Source organism: Falco cherrug, chromosome 4 (genome assembly GCF_023634085.1).
Source record: "Falco cherrug isolate bFalChe1 chromosome 4, bFalChe1.pri, whole genome shotgun sequence".
NCBI classification, from domain to species: domain Eukaryota; kingdom Metazoa; phylum Chordata; class Aves; order Falconiformes; family Falconidae; genus Falco; species Falco cherrug.
This window is the reverse complement of record NC_073700.1, coordinates 27,656,940-27,677,545: the sequence shown is the minus strand read 5'-3', so window position 1 is coordinate 27,677,545 and position 20,606 is coordinate 27,656,940. Positions and strand designations below refer to the sequence as shown.

The window sequence follows — 20,606 nt, the reverse complement described above, 5'->3', positions numbered from 1 at the left end:
GGTCAGGGCTCTCCAGCACCAATGCCAAACAGCAGCTTGGCACAGGGATGGAGTGTATGAGGACACGGTGATGGACCCACTCCAACCCAGTCCCGAGCTTGACTTTGCCTGTAACTCCATACTGTCTGCAGGCAGACCACATCTTGCTGCTGGTCCCCAAGACCTGCCAGCTTGGGCTCAAGGCTGTATATTTTGGTCCCTCTATACAACAGCAGGAAGATGCAACTCTGAAATGCATTCCCTGGTACTGCCACTCCATGCTTTTTCCCCTGATACAACTTGCTGTTGGGTATTAAAGACCACTGCAGGGGTCAACCATATCCCGATGCCTGGCACTATGGATTCAGAAGAACAAATGACAGGAAAGATGGGAATAGCTCCATCTGGATTCACCAAAACTTCCACACCAAACTCCAATCAACCTGGGATAGCTTCTAGCTGGAAATGGAGGGACTGGTCCATTGCAGGCAGGTTTCTCAGGTCTAAAACCAACTCAGCAAAACACAGACCAAGACAGTAGCTTCAGTCTGGGTGATGGTACCAGAGCAACCCACATTTTTTATGCTGATACAATCACCACTAGAGCTGGAATAGCCCAGTCCTGCAACAAAGCTGCCCCACAGGCATGCCAGAAAACTCATTTCTCCCCGTTTCTCTGGAATGCTGTAACTTTGTTCACAATAACCCCAACCACATGGCATCAAGCAACAGGAATCGGGCAGAGGCAATGGATAGCCCACAGCCACCCAAATCCACCACTATCTGCTGCTGGAGGGGACACAAGAACCAACACAGAGCTGCAGTGAAGTGGGAAGGAAAAGATCCCTTCCAAACCTCCTGTCCCTTCAAACAGAGCTCCTGAGGCTTAGCACACAGAGCCCTGACTTTGCCTTCCGTGACCCAGACCAAGACCCCGATAAGAAAATCCTGCGATGCTTTTGATGCTGCTAATGGCCATTACATAACAGTCTGCTTAATATCTGTACTTAGCAAACCTTTCCCCCTGTGGTTAATTTTAAAAGCTCTACTTCGCAGGAAATCACACAGCATTTTAGAAACCTGGTCAACGAGATGAGAGGGACTCACTGAAGATAATTACAGCTCTGCACTCCTTGTGCTCAAAGCACACACTGCCTTCCCCATGCAACCAGGCCACCAAGCACAGCTTTAACACCACTCTTCGGGCTTTTCAGTGACAGCTCAGGAGTTACTCTGAGTGAGAGAGGGCCTTGGTGACCTGCAAATACCTGTCATGGATGCAGGAGAGAGCTTGCAAGGTTGGCACAGCTAGATGCAGGAGCAGAAGTGTACACATGACAGACTCATCGATTTTCTGCTCTTCAGCATCTCTGATGGGATGAGTAAGTATCATCAGAGACGGTCTGCAGTACAGCGAAGGGCTCAGAGAGCTGAAAGCCACAGGAGTAATCAGGGAAGCAAGAACAGAACCTGGGGTAGAGCCGAGGGATAATCTCTGCTTGTCTTCCAGACGGAATACAAGTTGTAGACAGCAGATTATTGCAAACAGATATAATTACAGGCTCTATCTTCTCTTAGAGAGCTAGAATTGCCCAGATTAGCTGGTCTCAGGCATTTCCTCACCTCAGAGGCACTGACATCTCCAGCAGTCTCTGACAGGAGCCCTTTGGAAGGATTTTCCCAGGCAGACCTCCCTTTTCTGTGGAAGCTTGCAGGCTGCATGTTGTTTTGATCTTTTTGTTGTGCTGACGGGTTTTAAGGTGTGTCCTTACATTGCACCTCTGAAGGGGCAAATGCAGAACAGCCCAAGCTCAGTATCATGCTGAGGGTTTGCTGGGGAGCAGCAAGAGCTGGACTGCCCCGTGACAGGGGATAAGCCAGGAGCCAAGAGTCATCCCAGTGCCAGCAGCACCTGCACAGACAGTCTGAGCACAGCCCAGGTCCAGCAGCAGGGTCCATCCAAAGCCCCAGGCACAGCAAGTCTTATACCAGATCTAGGACCCATCCAGGGAAGTCAGGCAGGAGCCAAAGAAACCAAGAACAAAAAGCTAGAGACAAGCACACCAACAGCACAGCTCAAACCAGAACAGGGTACCCCAGGCTAAGCTTAAATAGAGCTCCTGGGCCATGGGCAGGGTGTGGGTGGCAGTCCCAGGTGAGGCTCCTCAGGGCAGTTAAGGCCTATTAGCACCCTCAGCACCTGGCAAGGATGCTGGTCCCTGCAACAGCCTAGACTGGAAGAAACAAAACTTAATTTTTGTGTCAAAACCAGCAGGTGATCAAATGTGCTGCCCATCCTGGATGCCTGTCCCAGACTGAGAGCAGCGTACAAGTGTCTTTAATGCATTTCACACCAAGCTTCTTATCTTAATATGCCTGCAAAGATTTGTGTGTTTCAGCAGTATATCCATGGTGCTGTCTGCACCAGCATGCAGACCACCTCATCAAGCCCCTGCCAGGTGGTGTGGTGTGCTAGGTGACTTCCCAGACCCGTACAGTTTTGGGAACTGGCAATTCTAGGAGAGTTGTAATGTGTTTGTTTGGTTTAAATCCTTACATTCCCAGAATCAGGGATCTCAGTTTCCTCAGACAGAGGTAATCCAAACCACTAATGTCCTTCAGGTACAGAGAGAAAACAAGAAAAAGCCACTCCAAACGTTCAGCAACTTGCTGACAAGTGTTTTTTCTCATACAAAAAGTACCTAGCCAGACTCAGAGCCCTGAAGCCAAGAAACTTGCGAATCAAGATGACAGCCCAGTTAAGAGCTGCCATTGCAGCTGTGCAGTGTGGCCACCTTGTGCTCTCACCCACAGTGCTGCTGGATCCAGCCCTGGCTGCATCCTGGCTGGACACCAACCCTGCTGACCGCCGGGCTTTCTCTGGCAGGGGAGAGAGAGAAAAAGGCAGAAAAAGTGGAGGAGATTTTTTTGCTGTACTTACATTGCAAAATTCCTGTCTAGGAAACACCTGTTTCTCAGCAGCCCTGCCCAGAGCTGCACACCGACAATCCCAAAGATGAAGAAGACAAAGAAGCACAAGAGGAGGACGTTGCCTAACATAGGCAGAGTATCTAACAGCAGGGTGACGAGTATTCGCATACCTGTAGGGAGAAGGAGAAAACAGGTCAGAGGAGTCCTTTGAGGGGGAAAGCAGGAAGGCTGTACCATTCCCAGCTTGGTTGTGCAGCCAGTGCATCCTGGGCAGAGGAATTGGGATGTTTACGTTTTCCCCTAGGCCTTAAGGCTGAAAAGGAAGGTAGAGAGTGCAAAAGGCTTAGCAGCAAGTGGGAACAAACAGTGTACGTATCTCCAGAGGGTGGACTTAAGGATGGGATTTTCGGATGTTTTCAATAACGCAGTACTCAACAACACACAAACACGGGCAAAGCTGTGAGACAGTCTTTCCTGGAGAAACACCTCCACAAACCATCAGCCTCTTAAGAAATTGTCAAAATATATATCTATAAACATATTGAACATCTCTCATGAATCATACAAATTGTTCCCCTAAACAATACATAGCCTCGCGTAGGATGATAGCTGTGGCTGCTCTCTGAGCATCCTCCCTGGACACCTCCTCTTCCACGGAGGACTCCTCTCCTTGCTGGCTACAGGACTGCCAAACAGGGAAGGCAAGGGAAAATTTGACTTTTTTGAGGGGGAAAGCACTGTGCAAATGTTTCTTTCTTGTTGAGGAATGAGTCAACCTTGCAGAGCCTCAGCTAACACTTGAATTCCCATTCAGCACGTTCCCAGCATCGCTGCCTAGGGGAGAGTGGGCAAGGAGGCAAGGACTGGGCTGGCACCTGAGGGCTGCCCTGTCTCTGTCTCACACATCAGGGCACCTTTAAACTCAAGGATAAAACAAGAATAAAAGGTGAATAATGACTTGCAGCTCAGTAGTTCAATAGAGGTTAAATGAACCTCTGAGACACTGACCAGCCATCATTTCAACATCTGATAACTGATGAGGGGAGAATTAATGAAAAGCGGAAGAGGCAAAGGCAAATACTAAATTATAGCAAAGAACAAAGCCAGCAACCAAGCCCTGGGGTGCCGGCACTCAGCAGAGAGCAGGGCTCCAGTTTATGGCATGGTGGAAATCAAAGTGGTTGCTGGGTAAGGCGAAATTGCCACCTTTGGAGGCATTTTATCCCACAAAAATTCTGATCTACAAACACTTTTTCCTGCCTGCCTGCATGGAGTCTTTTCCCTGTTCATTTCCCCTAGCAGGATGCTGCTCTCCACCACTCATCCCATTTGAACAGAGCCACGTTTACACTGACACTGTCTCTCTTCCCCCACCAATTTCTACACTGGCTTCTTCCCTCAGCCGGCTCCCAAGTCATACCTGATGCCTCTCCTGCTAATTCAGTGATGATGCTGGGCTGCAGCCTGGCATCTGTAGACCCCAGAGATGGGTGCTGGGAGGAGCAGGGTCTCCAGGAGAGAAGTGCCCATCTGACCTGGCACCTCCCAGGCTGCGGCAGGCAATGCTGAGCCCCATCGTGCCGCTACACCCTCCTCCTCATGTCGCTCTGCCAGCGGAAATGCAACCCAGCCAAGCAGGGCTGAAGCTGACATTACCTTGTCAGCATGGCATGAGTGGATAAACTACCCTGGCCAAGAAGTCTGCACTAATAAATAATTAGGTGTGAGTAATAACCTCTGCATCGCAGGGCAAGAGCCTTTCAAGGTCTCCATGCCCAGCTGCGTCTTGGCTCGGGCACGGCTCCCTGCTGCTGGCGCCGGCAGTGGGTGCCTCTCCAGAAGAGCCGAGATCTGGCGCCCAGCCCCATGCCAGCCCTGCCGGCTGCTCTCCAAACCCCATCCCGGTGCCGCCCTGGCGCCAATGCCACCCTGCGGGGAAGGGACACGGCACCGGCAGCCAGGCTGTGGCAGCAAGCACCACGGGTGGTGTGGGATGCCAGCCAGCATCCCTGCCATCTCCTGTAACCGCAATGCCGGTGCCAGCCACAGGGACAGCACCAGCCTCTGCTCCAAGTGCAGAGGGAAACCCAGAGCAGGAGGCAAACGGTGCGTTGATTTTGTCATGCTTGTTCCCAACATGTGCTGTCACAGTAAGCCCCCCAGGAGCACATCCCACAGCACTGCCCTTCAGACTCGCCTTGCAAATCTATTTTGGAAAAACAGAAAAGGCTCACTTAATTCCCACTGGAAAGATGATGCTGGGCTTTTCGCACACCACCCCCCCACCCCCAATATCCTCACTCTTTTTTTTTTTTTCCAAAAATGGTTAAAATTTATCTCTCTGTGCCAGACAACTTTTTTCCGCTCAGCTACTTTTGGTATTTTGGGTTGTTTAGTGGCACCATTCTCGAGATTGAATCCATCTGTTCGCTATCCGCTAAGGGTGCTCTGGGCTCTCAGCAGAATGTCAAGTGTGCCATGGGAAAAGAGCACGAGCATCGGTTAGGCTGAAATGAGGATCAGCATTTCTTTTCGTTCCCATTCCATGTGATGCCTGGTTTAAACAACATAGTAGAAAAATAAAAATAAAGCAGTGAAATGGATTTGAAAAAAGTGACCACTACTACAAAAAAGCCCCTTACTGCATCTCCTGCCAAACATACAAATTGCAGGAATTACATTTTTCCAGTCATTTTCAAAAAATAATTTCTAATAGAGATGATGTTTTTATTGGCTACGGTTCTCCTTTCTTTTCTTAACAAATAAAATAAAAATGAAATAATCTTGCGGGTGAATTTATTGTGCCTGGAAGCGAAGAGCTAATAGCACTGGCTGGAACCCAGGAAAATGCCCAGGCATCACAGGGATAAATTGCCAGGCTATTTCTCATAGATTCTTGCTTCCCCTGTGCTGTGACTGAACACCAGGCTCATCTCTTCTGACCTAGCTGTAATTTGTATCTGCTCGACATCCTTTTGTGACTGCCACTGAGCCAAAAAACCCGGCTCCTGCCAGCGGTGCGGTGGCCAGGGGGGTGTTGCTGATCTGGTGCTGGGGATGGTACGGATGGGGCTGAGCGACCTGCAGCTGCACCGCTGGCTGGGGCAAGGTGGATGTCTGAGGTCAGCCCCAGGCTAAGCTGTAGCATGCCCATGGATCAAAGACTAGAAATGTAACTCTGTTATTACTGGGAACTGCAAAAATACAACAAAATAGAGGGCTGTCACTATCCATTCTCTGCACACCCTGGATTATATCAGTAAAAGTACAGAAGTTAAAAGTGTATGGAGTTAGTGTCTCATAAACAAGTAAAGGCTGTGATTATCTGCCCTCCAGGAACAGAGATATTTCTAAGAATACTAATCCTGCCCTGGCACTTGTTCAAGACACGGGCAGTGTTGTAAGATCAGCCTAGCTGCTCATCAAGCTGGGCAACTCAACTCCGAACATGGATTGAGCTCTTTGGATTTAATCTCACATACTATTAACAAAAAATTGAATATTTTCTATTGCCTCTCTTTTGAAAAAAAAAAAAAAAAAAAAAGATCCAAATGGCAAGTGTAGCAGAAGACAGCCTAAAAGGCTTACTTCAAAGCTTCAATATCAGACTTCTAAGGGAAAGAAACACAAGCTGGACATAGATCAAAATTTCACCTAGACTTGGAGGCATTTGGATCCCTGGGCCTCGGTTTAATAGGCGTGTAAATCCTCAAATTCCCATGGCTTCTGCTCTCAGCCCAGCTGAGTCCCAGCCTGAGACTCCCACTATTTCAAGGGAGAGCTACAAAGGGCTTTGTGGATTTAAATAACTTCTGAGCCTGGTTCTCACCCCAGCCTGAAGCCTCAGCAGAGCTCTGAGCTGAGCACGTGCCAGCGTCCCTCTGCTCCTCCCCATCCCAGCGAGGCCATGCAGCCACCATGCTCAAAATCCTGGAGGAAAACTTTCTGTTGTGCTTTCCGGCTGCTCCAATACCCTGGTAACAAAACCTCATTAGGAAAACAAAGCCCCGGTGGGTTTCATTGTCCCTTTTAGCCTCTCATTTCTTTTTGCCTTGTTTTTAACTTCTAATGATGTCACTGTTGAATGTAGAGATTTATTATTATTTTTAAAAGAAAAATCCTGAAGAATTTGAGCTCAGAGAGAAACTTCAAAGACTCCTGTGCGTAAACATCCATCTGTTCTGTTCCTTTGCATGTTCATCTGAGGTACTGGAACCAAAGCCCTTCTGGAGGAGTTTGTTTTGCTGTGCCTAGCTGTGCAGACATGATTGGCAATTAATCTAGGCAGGATGTTCAGCGAGGACCAGTGGAACTGTGTCATTTTTTTTACAAGGAACCTCTATGATTTCCATACAATGCTGTTGCATTTTGGATTGAGTGGATTTTGGTTAAAAAAATGATGCAAGCACTATGAAATTAGTACCTTGCAAAAGATTGCTCAGCAGACAGCTGATTCCAGCAGGAAATTATTTCAACTCGTTGGTTCATTTTTCAAATTGGATTTAGAAGACAAGCAGCTGAAGCCACTTGAAAATAGATTTAGGGCCCACTTGAACTTTCTATCATGGATGAACCTAATTTTGTTCTGCATGACAGCAGACCCTCTGTGGTATTTTACCAGCAACAGAGGCTGCTGCACTTCTAATCCTGAACACAAAGAAATGGAAAGACCTTAAATAGCTGAGAGGGGAAAATGAACCCATCCAGAGCAAGAAGATCTTTCTTATAACTGACCTTTCCCCTTTCTTTATAGGGACTTCATTATTTACTTTACACTAGGAGCAGAGAGTTACTTGCCTCAAAGAACTCATGAAAATGGAAAACAGCCACAAAAATTCCACCCCCCAGGTATAAAATCTACTTGCCCTTTACTAACACTGAAAATCATAATACATGATCTCTGAATTACCATTCAAAATCAAAAGAAATGAATTTGCTCTCAGCAGCAGGAGAGTAGGCTACTGCTGCAAGGTTTAGCAGACAACGCTAGCTGAAGTAGCTGTAACCCCCTGGTTTTCCCAGGGGGTGAGCCAGGAGAGCCCCAACTGCAGCTGTGTGGCTGTGGTGCAGCCAAAGGGGTGACTTACTTGGGACCCTGTTAATGGCTCGTAGTGGCCGAAGTACCCGGACGGTTCGGATTGCAGACAAGCTCACGTTGTGTCCGTCCAGAGAATACTCCATCATGCTGCAGGGGAAAGAGGAAAGGCGTCAGGATGTGGGATGCTTGTTGTCTGGGCATGAGGGTGCTGGGGCTGCCTGGGGTTGGGGCTGTTGCTGCCTGCATGTTCTGGGAGTCATCACCCATGTGTTTGCAGCACATGATGTGCATCATGCTGTCAATAGGGGATATAAGGGATATTTCAGCGTCTAAGAGGCTGAAAATACCCACAGGAGCAGCAATGGTGCAGGGGCTGGCAGGCAGGTGTGCTCCTGGGCTAACGGGCTGCAGGCACAACTAACACACCAGAAAGCAGGACTTGGCATGACAAGGAGCTCCAAAGTTGGGGCCACAGAAACTGGGGCAGAGGGGAAGCCCTTGACCATCTGCTCAGCTTCCGCAGCTCTGTTGCTCTCCTTTTCCATGAGCTTATCACACTCTGGCCGGCAGCGCATCCACGGCATTCCCAGGGAGATTACTGCACAGCTCCATGCAGCTCCAAGTCAATAAGATGTTTCTGATATTACACCCCCTACTAGCACCCCAGCGTATTTTCACACCAGCTTATCTCTCCCCCTATGACAAAAATGTGAATAATCAAGCCTACAAATGATGTTGAAGTAGTTTGGTTTCCATTTTACTATTAAGAATAGGGAACATTTTCTTTTTCATGCTCCATCTCCATTTCACATAAACATTTCTCTCCCAGGCTGGGAAGGATGTTAAGTCAGTTTTCTTGCTCTTTTATAGCAATGAGTGGCAAATGTGTGTAGTGTTGCTTTTTTAATGGGGTTATGGCTAGTTAGCATGGCTGTAATTACAATTTATGAGTTTGACTACAGGGAAGCACTTGTAAATATGTCACAAATCTCTCACCACGCCTGTTCAAATAACATAACAGCATCAAAAGCAACCCTGCGAGTAAGCTGTTGGATCCCATGGAGAAAGAGCTTTTGTTTTGCTTTGTTTTTTTAAAATAAACAAACAGATATCGAAGGAGGAAGGCAGATACGAGCTGAACTGCTGCAACCATGCACTTCAGAAGCCTCAGTGGAAAGAGAGATCTTGCAGCTGAAGCATCCTGCAGCCGGGATGGACCAAAATTGCTATGTGCCATCAAGAAGCGACAGCCGAATGGACTGAAGCAACAGCTGAATGGATTTCAGGCAACAGCACAGGGAGGTTTGGTTTCGGGCCAGCCTTGCTCAGGCACATAATTGCCTGTGTGCCCATGCTCTGCTCTGCTGGAGCCTTGCACTCCGTATTTGATGCCTGCCCTGCTCTACAAAGTTTAATTGGGAATATCTAGATGTTCTGATGTTTGCTTCTCTTTCGTCTTTGTCCTGAAGCTGTTCGGTGTAAGCCTGTGATATCATTGGCATTGCACTGAGGTGACTTTGTCCTGTTAGCCTTAATTTGCCATGCAGAGGCCAAGGTGATTTTGAGTTGGTTTTGGTGATAACCTTCCAGAGATTTTTTTTCTTTTTTTTTTTCTTTCCCTGAAGTAGTTAGTGAGTCTTTATAAATCAAAACCACCTTAAAGCTTGTACGTAGGAGCTGAGCCGGACATGATGAATAGCTTTAAAACTCAACACGGCACAAAAACAGGTTTTAAATCTAACATGTGTTCACTAAGCAGCCAGAGCAGAGCAGTGGGAAGCAGCCCGGAGCTGCACGAAGGACCACCCAGCGCGAAAGCCATCGGAAATGCCCGTTCACACCTGCAATGAGGGGCCTGGAGCCAGCCCCAGGTGTCTGCTCTAAACAGACCTTGCAGGAATAGACAAAGCATTGTTTAAAGTCCCTGAAGTGAATAGTGCTGAAGCCTGAATCTGCTTGCTGGCGTGGTCCCAATACAACACACTTGCAATTTATCGGGTGGCTGAGTAAGTGAATTTTAGTGTAACTGATACAGTTTTTGAACTACTAATAGCATGTAAAAGGAGTATGAAATGCCCCAGTGGGAGCTGGTTTTGTACTCCAGAGAGCTCATGCAACTATTAGCATATTAAAGGGCCAACTCCAGGGGCCACACTTTTACTTGGCCCTTGGAGTTTCAATGGGGCTGATAAAAGATGAATAATTCAGGATTTGAACTAGAAAACAGACTTTCTGACCCTGATAATTTGGAATTCTGTGATACTCCATCTAGGATTTGAAAGTAAGTCTCAGGGGGATCTGCACTGCCCACCGAAGCCAACATGAAACACTTGATGGATTCCAGATTAGACCTTCTCCAAGTAGTGAAAACATTTGAAACCTTCATGAAAAAGTCAAAGGTGCCTTTGTCAAAGCCAGGCTTAGGGTGTTGTTCTCATATCACACTTGTAAACCAAGAATACCCTGGAATGCCCAACAGAAACTTGCTGGAGCTGGAAATTTTGGTTATGCAGGGACTGGAGGTCTGGGTGGACTGGCATTTGGTAGGTGATTCTCTACAGCCTCTGGGTACTAAAAAGAAGGAGGCACAAGCCTTTGCAATGTCTTCTGCCATGAACGGTTTCCAGTCCTTCAGCTGTCAAGTTAAAGATGTCCAAAGCATATCATATGAGCCTGCAGAGTCTACAGGGACTTGAGGCACAAGGAACGTCTCTGGTTTCAGATCCTGTGGACAACATTTTTGATGCTCAAGAAATGCTCTCAACCTGGCTGCTGGACAGATTGAAAAGTTGTAAGCTCCATTCAGTCTGAAATTTTCCTGGGTACATTTCTCAGGCAAGGAAAACATTAAAGGCCTTTCAGTGCTAGAGCAAACTTCAGACACAATCTGTTGCTAGAGGCAGAAGATATGTTTATTTGTAGTTTCCCGGCTTACCCTCCGCTTTCTTTGGTGTACTTGCTAATAAGCCAAATCAGCTTATTTGAGGAGACCGAATGGGACAAACAAAGCAGGCAGCACTGCCTATCACTTGCTTCCCTTCTTATCAGAAAAAGCCTCAGAATAACTTCAACACATCCACCCACTTGCTAGAAAAAGCAACTCTTATTCCAGTCGTGTGCTCCCTGCTAAAACCACCTCCAGTTTTTGGAGCAGACACTGGATCTGGTGGTGGTGGGAGAGGTGAAGAACCCCAGCCCATCACACAGCTCCTCCTTGCCTTCCACCAGTGTTAGTGGCCAGCACAGCCTCTCTTCTGAGAGATGGGCAATAACGCCACAGGTATGCCCTGTGAATCATCTGGAGATGGCCCAGGATCAGCCAGAGAAAGGGCTGTTCCTCTTCTCATCTTCAGCCTGAGTAACGCCAGACTGGCAGCAGGGCTTCCCATCGAGGTCTCCTGGTGCTTCTGCTGTTTTCATTCTTCTCAAACACATTCCAGCCACAGAGGGTGGGGAAATACACTGGAAAACTACCCATCGACTCACCAGCCACCTTCCCCCTTGTCCCAGGTGCTAGTGAATAAAGATCCTGGTGCCAAACCTGGCTCCGCGGTATGAGCAGAGGGCTCAGCCTTTCTGCCCACAGGTGCTATTTTATCCTCCCACTTTGCTGGGATGATCTGGTCGATGATGTGGGGAATCTCTGCATGCCCATCAGGAGAGCTCATCCTGCAGGTTCAGCATGGGGAAACACTGTTGGCACGCTGGTTACAGATGGCAGATTTCTGATCCCAAGTTCCCCCTGCAACCACAGCCTTGTTCTTCTGCTACTTCTGGCTTAAATGCTGCAGCGCTTTGGAAAGAAAAATAATTAACTGCTCCTTTTGTTGTCCCTGCTGTTCTTTCTTAGGCTGTAACTGCACATGGGTTCAAAGGAAGCTCTGCTCAGGAGACCTCATGTTTTATTCAAACCAGTAAGGCCATTCCTAATTGTATTCAAGACAAATAACATGGAGCAAAACAAAACTCCATTAGTGCAGTGAAGATTGTACATCACTAATGTAAGGGTAAAAATGCCCCAACATATTACAGGAATGTTCTAATTAACCCCAGGCTGGTCATTATAAACTCAGGAATTCAGAAATAAGGCAGAGCTCTGTAATTAAAGCAGCCTGTCCCTTTCTAGGGTATACTTAGCAGGTAAGAGAGCCTGGCATTTCTAAAATCCATGTATTTATAGAAGAAAGTTTTAGACTTGCCAAGCTTTTAGTCCACTCAGTTTTCCCCTATGGGTGTGAGGGAACTGGTGTCAAAAGCACCCAGATCTTCCTTATATCTGTTTATTAACACATCCTGCACAAGCAAGAAGCTGTAGGAGACGGTGTTAAAATGTAACTAAGAGAAGTTTATAGGAGGCATTTGCATGCACTTGTAATTTGGGTCAACTTTTGGCTAGCTTCTTCCACTGGGATTTCAAACTTCTGAACCAATTTTTGGGCTAGGTTCTCCTTGTTTGGCCAGTTTCTGTCTCTCTGCCTCAGTAATGGTGTCACATAGCAGGAGTGGGGCTGAGCTGCTATATTTTACCGCCTGTTCTGGAGACAGCAGTCTTAATCGCGATCACTGGAACATTCTGGCCATCACAAGGACTAGATCAGTGTGCGCTTGATTTGACAGAGATGACACTGGCGAAAAGATTGCCATGGAAAAGCAGATGGCTTTTGCCCTGACGTGCATACCCCACCCCATCATCTGGTGTGGTTGCCAGAGGCGACACCAAATGAGCCTTATGAGACTTTGCCTTGGCTTGAGCCTGGCAGCTCTCACAAGATGCTATGAATACTGGCCAGGACAACCTAGAGATTTGGCTCTCTGGGGACTTCTTGCCTTCACTGCAAAGAACAAATTTATGAGGTTTTGTTACTGACCCCGCCATCACGATGAAGAAGTCCAGGCGATTCCATGTATCTCCAAGGTAACACTTCTGCCCGAAGATCCCCAGAGCCACCATCTTGATGACCATCTCCACCGCAAAGAAAGCGAAAATGAAGTCGTCAAATGCCTGGAGACCAGTAAAAGATTATTACAGTCAGTTCTGCTGTGCTCTCTTATCAGGGAAAGGGAAAGCAGAGACGCGAGCACTCCCTCCGCAGCGGTACTCTGTACACCCTGGCAGCTGCTGCAAGGCAAAGCCCTGGTACCAAAGTGCCACCTACTGAACTCAGAAATCAAACCTGCCATACCTGATGGGTGACGGCAACCCCTGAGCATAGCTCCTGGGTCAGCCCACTGCCTGGGAACCATTAGCAGCTTCTGTTAATCTACCGGCAAAGATAAAAGACGTGGCTGTTGTACAGGTTGGGTGTTTTTCTTGGCATTTAAAGCCTATGCATCCAACAGCAACTTGTGGTTGGGTCCATGAGGTCTTAGCAACTTGCAGTGGAAGCTGTGTCTGCAGACTGGGCAGCTCATACCTCCTAGAAAGAATTTGTCCCATCTAATAGGGAGATGTAATTCACCTCTGATGCCTTCAGGACTCCCAAAGGGATCAAGGTTCCTACCCATGGACCCAGACACAGCTGGGAGTGAACGGGCACATCAAGCAGAGGCTGAAGCAGTAACTATAAAGGCAGCTCTGCTGCATGCAAGGAATGGCTGGAGTGGTTCCTTGTGGTGCAGAGGCTCAGGGCATCCCCCTGGCAAGCCTGTGTGCCCAGCACAGGAGTCTCTTGATGAAGGCCAAAATTTTGGGGTTTAGATTACTGCGAGAACAAGAGAAAATAAAGGTGTGTAATTGAATCCATTGGTGCCCTATAGAACATGCCTCAGCCTTTACTTAAAGAATGATTTCTGTAGGGTAGTGGGGAGTTGGACAGCTGTGATTTCTCCAGTCTTCCTGGAGACTATAGGTACCTGAATGAAATGTGTATGCACTTGAAAATACCATGAAATAGACTCTATTGCAGATATTCTTCTACATGTTGCCTGTAAACTTGAACATCGGGAGATACAGATTGCTCGTAAATCATGTGCAGAGGCTTTGTTGTTTTGAATGACAGAATTGGTAAAGCACAGGAACTTCTCGATCTACAGACATGACTGCTGCTGTCCAAACCACTCTCTTAATGACTATACTGTTTGCTATTGTGTCTCTGACACTTCCATTTTTAGGTCTGAGTGGATTAATGGTAAAATTAACAAAGCATCCACATGGAAGCCAAGTTCCCACTGCGCATCCATGTACCTCTGCGTGGCTGTGTGTGAGCATCATCTTCTCTGGCTGTTGGCTTTATCAACCAACCTTTCCCTTGTTAAACTACACAGAAGTTTTGCTCCATTATTTCAGTTCATTTAATATCTGGCATCTGAACACCTCCAGAAAGAAGTTCAGGTTTTCTACCTCATGTTCTGGCTTTCATTCCCTGCTGCAAGCTGTGACAGGGTAAGGGATAATGATGGCTTTACTTGCAGCCCTTTCCTGCCTGCAAATGCATCAGGATAACACTTCAGGTTTTGCAAATATACTCAATACGTTGTCATCATTCAGCCTGTATTAGAAACAGATTTGGTGCCTGGGCTCCTTGCAGGCTGTTATGTGTATCTATTCTGGGGAGAACAGACCATGCAAATCGTGTGATTGCAACCTGATTAAATTATGAATAAAAGGAAGCAAATAATAAGCATTCAATAATGTCACCTCCTTGTCCAGGCAGGATTCACTTTGTCTGCCTGGACATTTTGGCAGGGATTGGCATCCCCCAAAGCCCCACATGGGCGTATACATGCAGAAAACCAGCAGGCATGGGGAGTGAAACCTTTCAGGAGAGATCGGACACCCTCTGATGGGCTCTCTGGGGCAGCTTAGCCCACAGCTCCCTGCAGTGTGACATTTTCTGGTGAAGGAGATGGACTATCCACCTCTGGGTCCTGCTCCACTCCAACCCTGAGCCTGACCCTCTGAGGCGATCCCTATGCTGCATGCAGCTGGTGGCAACATTTTCTCCAAAACTGATCTCGTTCTGTGACAAACCTCTAGTGCCTTCTCAGCTCAACTGGTTTACTTGGCTCTGCATTTAAGAGATCCTCTTCTAAGACTGAAAGAGGGTTTGATGGTAAACTCTACTATTGCTGGCATTTGCAGGCAGTTCTGGACCAACCTTTGCAAGAGGCAGGAGAAGCTGGTTGGAAGGATCCCACTGGCATTCCTGTACTGCTGAAATGCTCAAAGGGAAGTAAAGCAGCAGATATATGCAGGACTCAGCTGAACCAAGCCTGCTAGCACTACCACGTGTCAGTAGTCCCTGCCTAGGTTGATGTAATGCACTAGAAACAAGGAAAGTTGCTTCCAAGCCTGAGAACCGAGTTGCTGCAGGAAGCCCAGCGCCAAGGTGCAGCCCACACACCAGATGATGCTGGGATGTGCTTCCAAAATGAATCCTGTGGGCATATGGCAGCGAGGGGATTGCCAGGACACAGTGAAGGATGAAATGACAAGTGTGATGCCCCACTAAGCTTGGGATGGCCAGCAAGGGCCTGTGAACTCTGTACAGGTATGCATTTCCCAAAGGGCAGTTAACCCGGCACTCGGCAATGCAGCACTTCAACTGCTGGGCTCTGCTGTGGAGGACAGCAGGCATGGCCTTGTCCTGTGCCATTGTGTTCATAAAGAAGGGAATTAAATGTCAAAGTCACCAGTGCTGTAGTGCACAGACCAGACTGCAGCAATCTGAGAGATGCTGGCAGTGAGCTGGCTGGGGTAGAACAGACCAACTGCAAGCAAGAGGTTCCCTGTGGCATTTGCCATCCTGTAGTTAAAAAGTGTTCAACACCTCCAGTGGGAGCTGGATGCCCAGTTTTGAGCCCCCCTAACCTTATCAAATGTGTAGAGAAAGGATCATGCTGGGTAAGTCTAAATCAGTCAGCCTTTGGGTCGCATCTAGGGCCAGCAGGTCCCCTCAGAGGACAGGCTTTGCATGCCGAAGTGTGGCTTATTGGGAAAATCAGCCTTATGGGAAGGGCTTTCATGGCTGGATCCGGGGGGAACACAGACAAGATGGGGGTCCCAGCTCCCAGGACGGTCACCCCCCTGCATCCTGCACGTCCCAGGCAAGCAGGGCTGCGTAGGATCCTTACCTCCAGGATGGTGCACCGCTCCGACTGGCACTCCACATCCTCGCAGGGCTGGAACATGCCCAGGGTGACGCAGTTCAGGAGGATGACCAGCATGCTGATGTGCTCGAACCAGGTGAGAGGAAGGTGTTAAGGAGAGCACACACTTCAAAGTCAGGAGGGGGGGAGCTGAGGCACCGTGCTGTTTACACATCAAAAAGCCTTCACTCCTGGCACAAGCAAAGAAGAAAACACAGCCAAACGGCCCAGATTTGCTGAGGTTTGAAGTTTTTGGCAACTGAGGAAAGGGCCTGGGAAAGGATGCTCCTGTTGAGATGAAGGAACAAGCCATGCCTTTCATTTCCTACACAGCAGCAAAGCCAGAGAAGTGCAACCAGGCGCACAGCTATGCTTTCCCTCTCAGGTCCCACACACTTCATCCTCTTCTCTTCTTCATGCATGCCCAGGGCAGCTGAGAGCAGAGCAGCCTCCATCCTCCTCCCACAGCAACTTTTATCTACAGATCTCAAAGAGTTTTAGCAGTGAATCACCCCACAGGTCTGCCAGAATTAACTCTTTCACTACCAAGCTAAAGAAAGCAAGACAAGGATAGATTAATTAATTCAGGCACCACCACCACCAGAAAACCCGGCTTGTGCCTGGTTCCTTGCTCCAGCCAGCGAGGTTTCTCTGCTGGTTTCCGTCTCGAGTCATGAGAAAATGTGCTGAATACAGGTTACCTCATTCCTACCTGGTTTCTAAGTCTCATGGATCTATAGAGTCCATTTTGAGTTTTACATCATGACCGAGGATGAAGGCAAAACAAAGCCAAGCTGGTGGCACAAGTTGGTAGCACCAAGGATGGCATCGTGTCGGGATACAGATATAAACCAGGACCCAGGGTGCACAGCACGGGCTTTGAAAGGGAAGGAAAGGGCTCAAGGCTGGATGTCTCCAGGCACCAAAAATCCCCCAGAAGACCGTACGCTCTTACAGGACCCACCAGTGCTCAACTGCACTACTATCAGTAGTTTCAATGTAGTAAGTGGCGATTTGCATCACTTGATTGTTGAAAAACAGGCCCAAAGCTTATGATTACTGCTGCTGGTATGACTATTAAAAATAATAAAATAAGACTTGGGAGAACTAAATAGGAGTTTCACAAATTAAGCATGAATGAGAGATCTGTTCTTAGGAAAATAATTGGAAACATCTGTGTATGAATAAACCCTTATGCTTTCAAACACACAAACATATGTGAGCAAGGGATCATGCAGAAAGAACCACATAGACATTGTCTTATTTCTGATAACAACAGTTCTTCTGCTTTGGAAACCTGAACAAAAAACCCTTACTGTATTTACCTCTGCTGCTTTTAGATATATTTTATCTGGCATTTTATTAGTTCAGTGTAAGATTTATGGCAGCATAGGATTTGGTGTGTACAAGGCTGCAGTCTCAAACTCCTTTTGCATACACACTCTCATTTACCCAGATTAATAGAAAAAAGAGAAATCAGCAGGGTCTGGTCCTGCAGCTTCCTGAAAACCTGCAACCAACCCACTTCTCATTTTAGAGAGGGCCTTAATTTAAAAATTCAGAGCTAGGATCACCTTCGAGCCCATGCTGGGGACCAAACACATCAGACTTGGAAACGCAGTTGTCTAAAATGGAAATGCATAAAATCAAATAAACAAATTAAAACAAAAACCCAGGTCACCTTGTCAGCGATGCAGAAGGAGCTGGAGCAGGCAAAGCTCATGGCCACAGCCCCAGAGGACTTGTGCATTGCTGAAATACCAACATTGGTTTACTTTAATTCCTCCCTCCCTTCAATGATTTCTTTCTGATTTTTTTAGGGGCTGTTTGGATGCCCTTCCCTTTTGCCTAATTAGATGCAGAGTAGCGATCTTGCTCCACAGAGAAAATAGCCTGCACTGGACCCAAACAAAGCCCAACCCGTGGCCATATCCTACTTACAATATTTGCATTGCTTGATGGGATTCATGTGGAACTCCCTGTAAACAGGGCTCCTGTGCTATTCCCAGGGTGCCTGCAGTTGCATTCATTTCAGTTATTATACTTGCAGATAATTTTTTCCCTCTAAAGTAAAAAAAATAAAAGCACCTGTATTTTGAGCTGTTAAAAAAGGTGTAACTACGCTGATGCATTAGGTCTCCTGCTTCCCCCAGAGGAGGGGAGCACACTGGCCCTGTGCCTGGTTGCTCCAACCTTGCTCCTGCCCTGGGACACTGATCATGGGCTTGTGCCAACTCCATCCCCTGCTGCTCCAGCACTGGGGAAGTGTACAATGTAGGCTTTTCCCCACCACAAGGTGATAAGACTTTTGACCCACCATCCACCAAGGGTTGCTGGTCGTGTTCCTGTTCTCCGTCCTGCTCCTCACCACCTGAGCCCCTGTTTCTAGCAGAACTCATCAAGAATTAGATTTTGTTTTCCATTAGAAAACACTGATTTGTCAAAAGTGAATCATCAGCAAGGACCGGTTTTGATGGCAACATTCAATTAAGACAGACTTTTTTTTAAAAAATATGGAAGAATCTGTCACTTGAAAGGCAGAAGCACAGCCCATTGCTGAAGGGAGTCCTCAGGAGCATGGGAAACCCTGATGGATACCAGGGTCTGCCATGCCCCAGGTGCTTCTGTCTTCTGGGTTGGTGCCTGTTTGCTGCTCAGATCACTCTCATAATGATATAAAATGACAAACATTTCAAAAAGAAATTTTTCTGAGCAGAAAACCTGCCTGCCCTCTGGATTTGGCATCTGCCCCTGATTTTTGGTTTCTGTGGAGTGACTGAAGCCTAAGGCTGAAGATATTTGTGGGATGAAGCCCCTGTTCTGCTGAGCTACCCCGGACATTTGTTCAGGCACTCTGCTCGTCAGATTTCTAAAAAACTTCCTTCCTTTATTCTGAATGATCTAATTAAGTTTTTTATGGTTAAATAATCACCTGCAGGAGAAGAATTGTCACTGGAGTGGAAACAAGTGCCTTGATTCCTTAATGACAGGCAGAACCACCACTGTCCCCTGTCCACCTAACATCAAAGCCAAATTTGGTGTATTTCAGGATGTCAGAAGAGTTGTTTTAATTTTCTAAGAGAAAAAGAAAGGCTGTCCCACAGCTTTGTGGTCACAGGTGTTTAGAGGCTGTCAGCGTAGTCAGCAAGGCTCAGCCACGACTGTGAGATGGAAATGACAATGCTGCTGCATGTAGAAAGGAAGGAGACAAAAGAAAACTTGTGTTGCCTTTGAAGAAAAGGCTGAAAAGATGGAAGAAAACCCACTGTAGGGAACAGTTTTGCTTTGGCTGGAGGAGGGAGGAGGAATCCCCTGCTCAGGGCTCAGACATTTTCTGGGGATGCTCCTGTCCTCCTGTCATACCCGAACCCTTCCCGAAGGGATGCGGCTGAAGGGGTCTGAGCTGAAAGGTCCTGTCCCTGCTCAGCCCTTCCAGCCCACCTTCTCCTCCTGTGCCTGTGGCTCCCTCGAAGGCATTAAGCTCCTGCCCTATTTATTTTCACATCTGATTAATGACAGTGAAATCCCTAATTTGAAAGTGGGATTACCCTGAGTGGTCTGCCCCAACAGGACTAATCCTCCCTCCCTCCGGTACACAGATATTCAAGGGAATTTCAGTTCATTGAATTTCAGTTCACTCCCCACTTCGTGGCTCCTGGCTCCAAGGAGCCCCCAAAGCTGTGATTTAACACCCTAGAGCCCCCCAAAGCCACCCGGAATTCAGCAGCCATGTGGATACATCCCAAAGCAAACCCCTGGGGGGTGGGAGATGCTGCTGCTTTTCAGGATGGCATTACAGAGAGCACCTTTGTGCAGCATCCTTCCCATGAAGCCTGGGCCACTTCCAAATGCCCATCAGGAAAGAAAGGTCCCATTCTAATAATTCTGGGAAAATACCCAGAGGAGAAAGACAGGAAAAGGTGGGAAAAAAGTCTGAGAGCAGCCCAACACTGGGCCTGTGTCAGCAGAAATAGCAGAGAAGGGGCTGGGGCAGAAGTCCCACGGCACAGAACAGCCTCGTGGGTGACCCTGCAGCATTGCTGCACACCCTGCCTGGCTTTTTTGGCCATCAGGAGGTCAAGGAAGGTGAGGGATGGTGACACCCAGCTCAGCCATGCAGGGCTCTGGCTCACACCCTGAGTGGCACTGGAGATGCTGAAGCTGCGATGGGTTAGGGCTGGCTTAGGGCTCTCCTGGTCCCCCGGCAGCAGCAGTGGCTTCGACCCGCTAAAACCGTGACTCTGCAAAAATGGGTACTTGTGAGTTACCATGGAAACTGCTGCTCTCCAGGCCACCGAAGCACCACCCAGTTTAAAAGCAACCAACTTCGCAACTAGGAGATTTGAAAAGCAAAAGATGCAAAGGGGAGATCTAGACTAACTGCTGGAGGCAAAGATAATTGCAAAAGATTTGCTTAACATTTCTTCCTCTGCCACAAATTCCAGGGTAATGACATCTCAAGCGTATCTGGGCCAAGCTCAAATCCCCCAGACACCCTTCAGGCAGGAGCTGGGGAGTGGCAGAGCCCTGTCCGCCCGGGGGGAGGGTTGCTTCTGGCCGCACAGCACTG

General features: G+C 47.8%; 1 protein-coding gene across 1 annotated transcript in view; it reads right to left on the bottom strand.

Annotated features, from left to right (window-relative positions):
• Nucleotides 1–16,131, bottom strand: part of CACNA1H (calcium voltage-gated channel subunit alpha1 H) — a 126,933-nt gene extending 110,802 nt beyond the window's left edge. Inside the window, exons 1-4 of the mRNA XM_055709680.1 lie at nt 16,022–16,131; nt 12,817–12,950; nt 7,998–8,095; nt 2,921–3,080 (exon numbers count right to left, since the gene is read on the bottom strand). Of these exons, the coding sequence (XP_055565655.1) occupies nt 2,921–3,080; nt 7,998–8,095; nt 12,817–12,950; nt 16,022–16,114 (485 nt within the window). The 5' untranslated portion in view covers nt 16,115–16,131. The remainder of the gene's footprint in view (nt 1–2,920; nt 3,081–7,997; nt 8,096–12,816; nt 12,951–16,021) is intronic.
• Nucleotides 16,132–20,606: the final 4,475 nt, after the last annotated feature.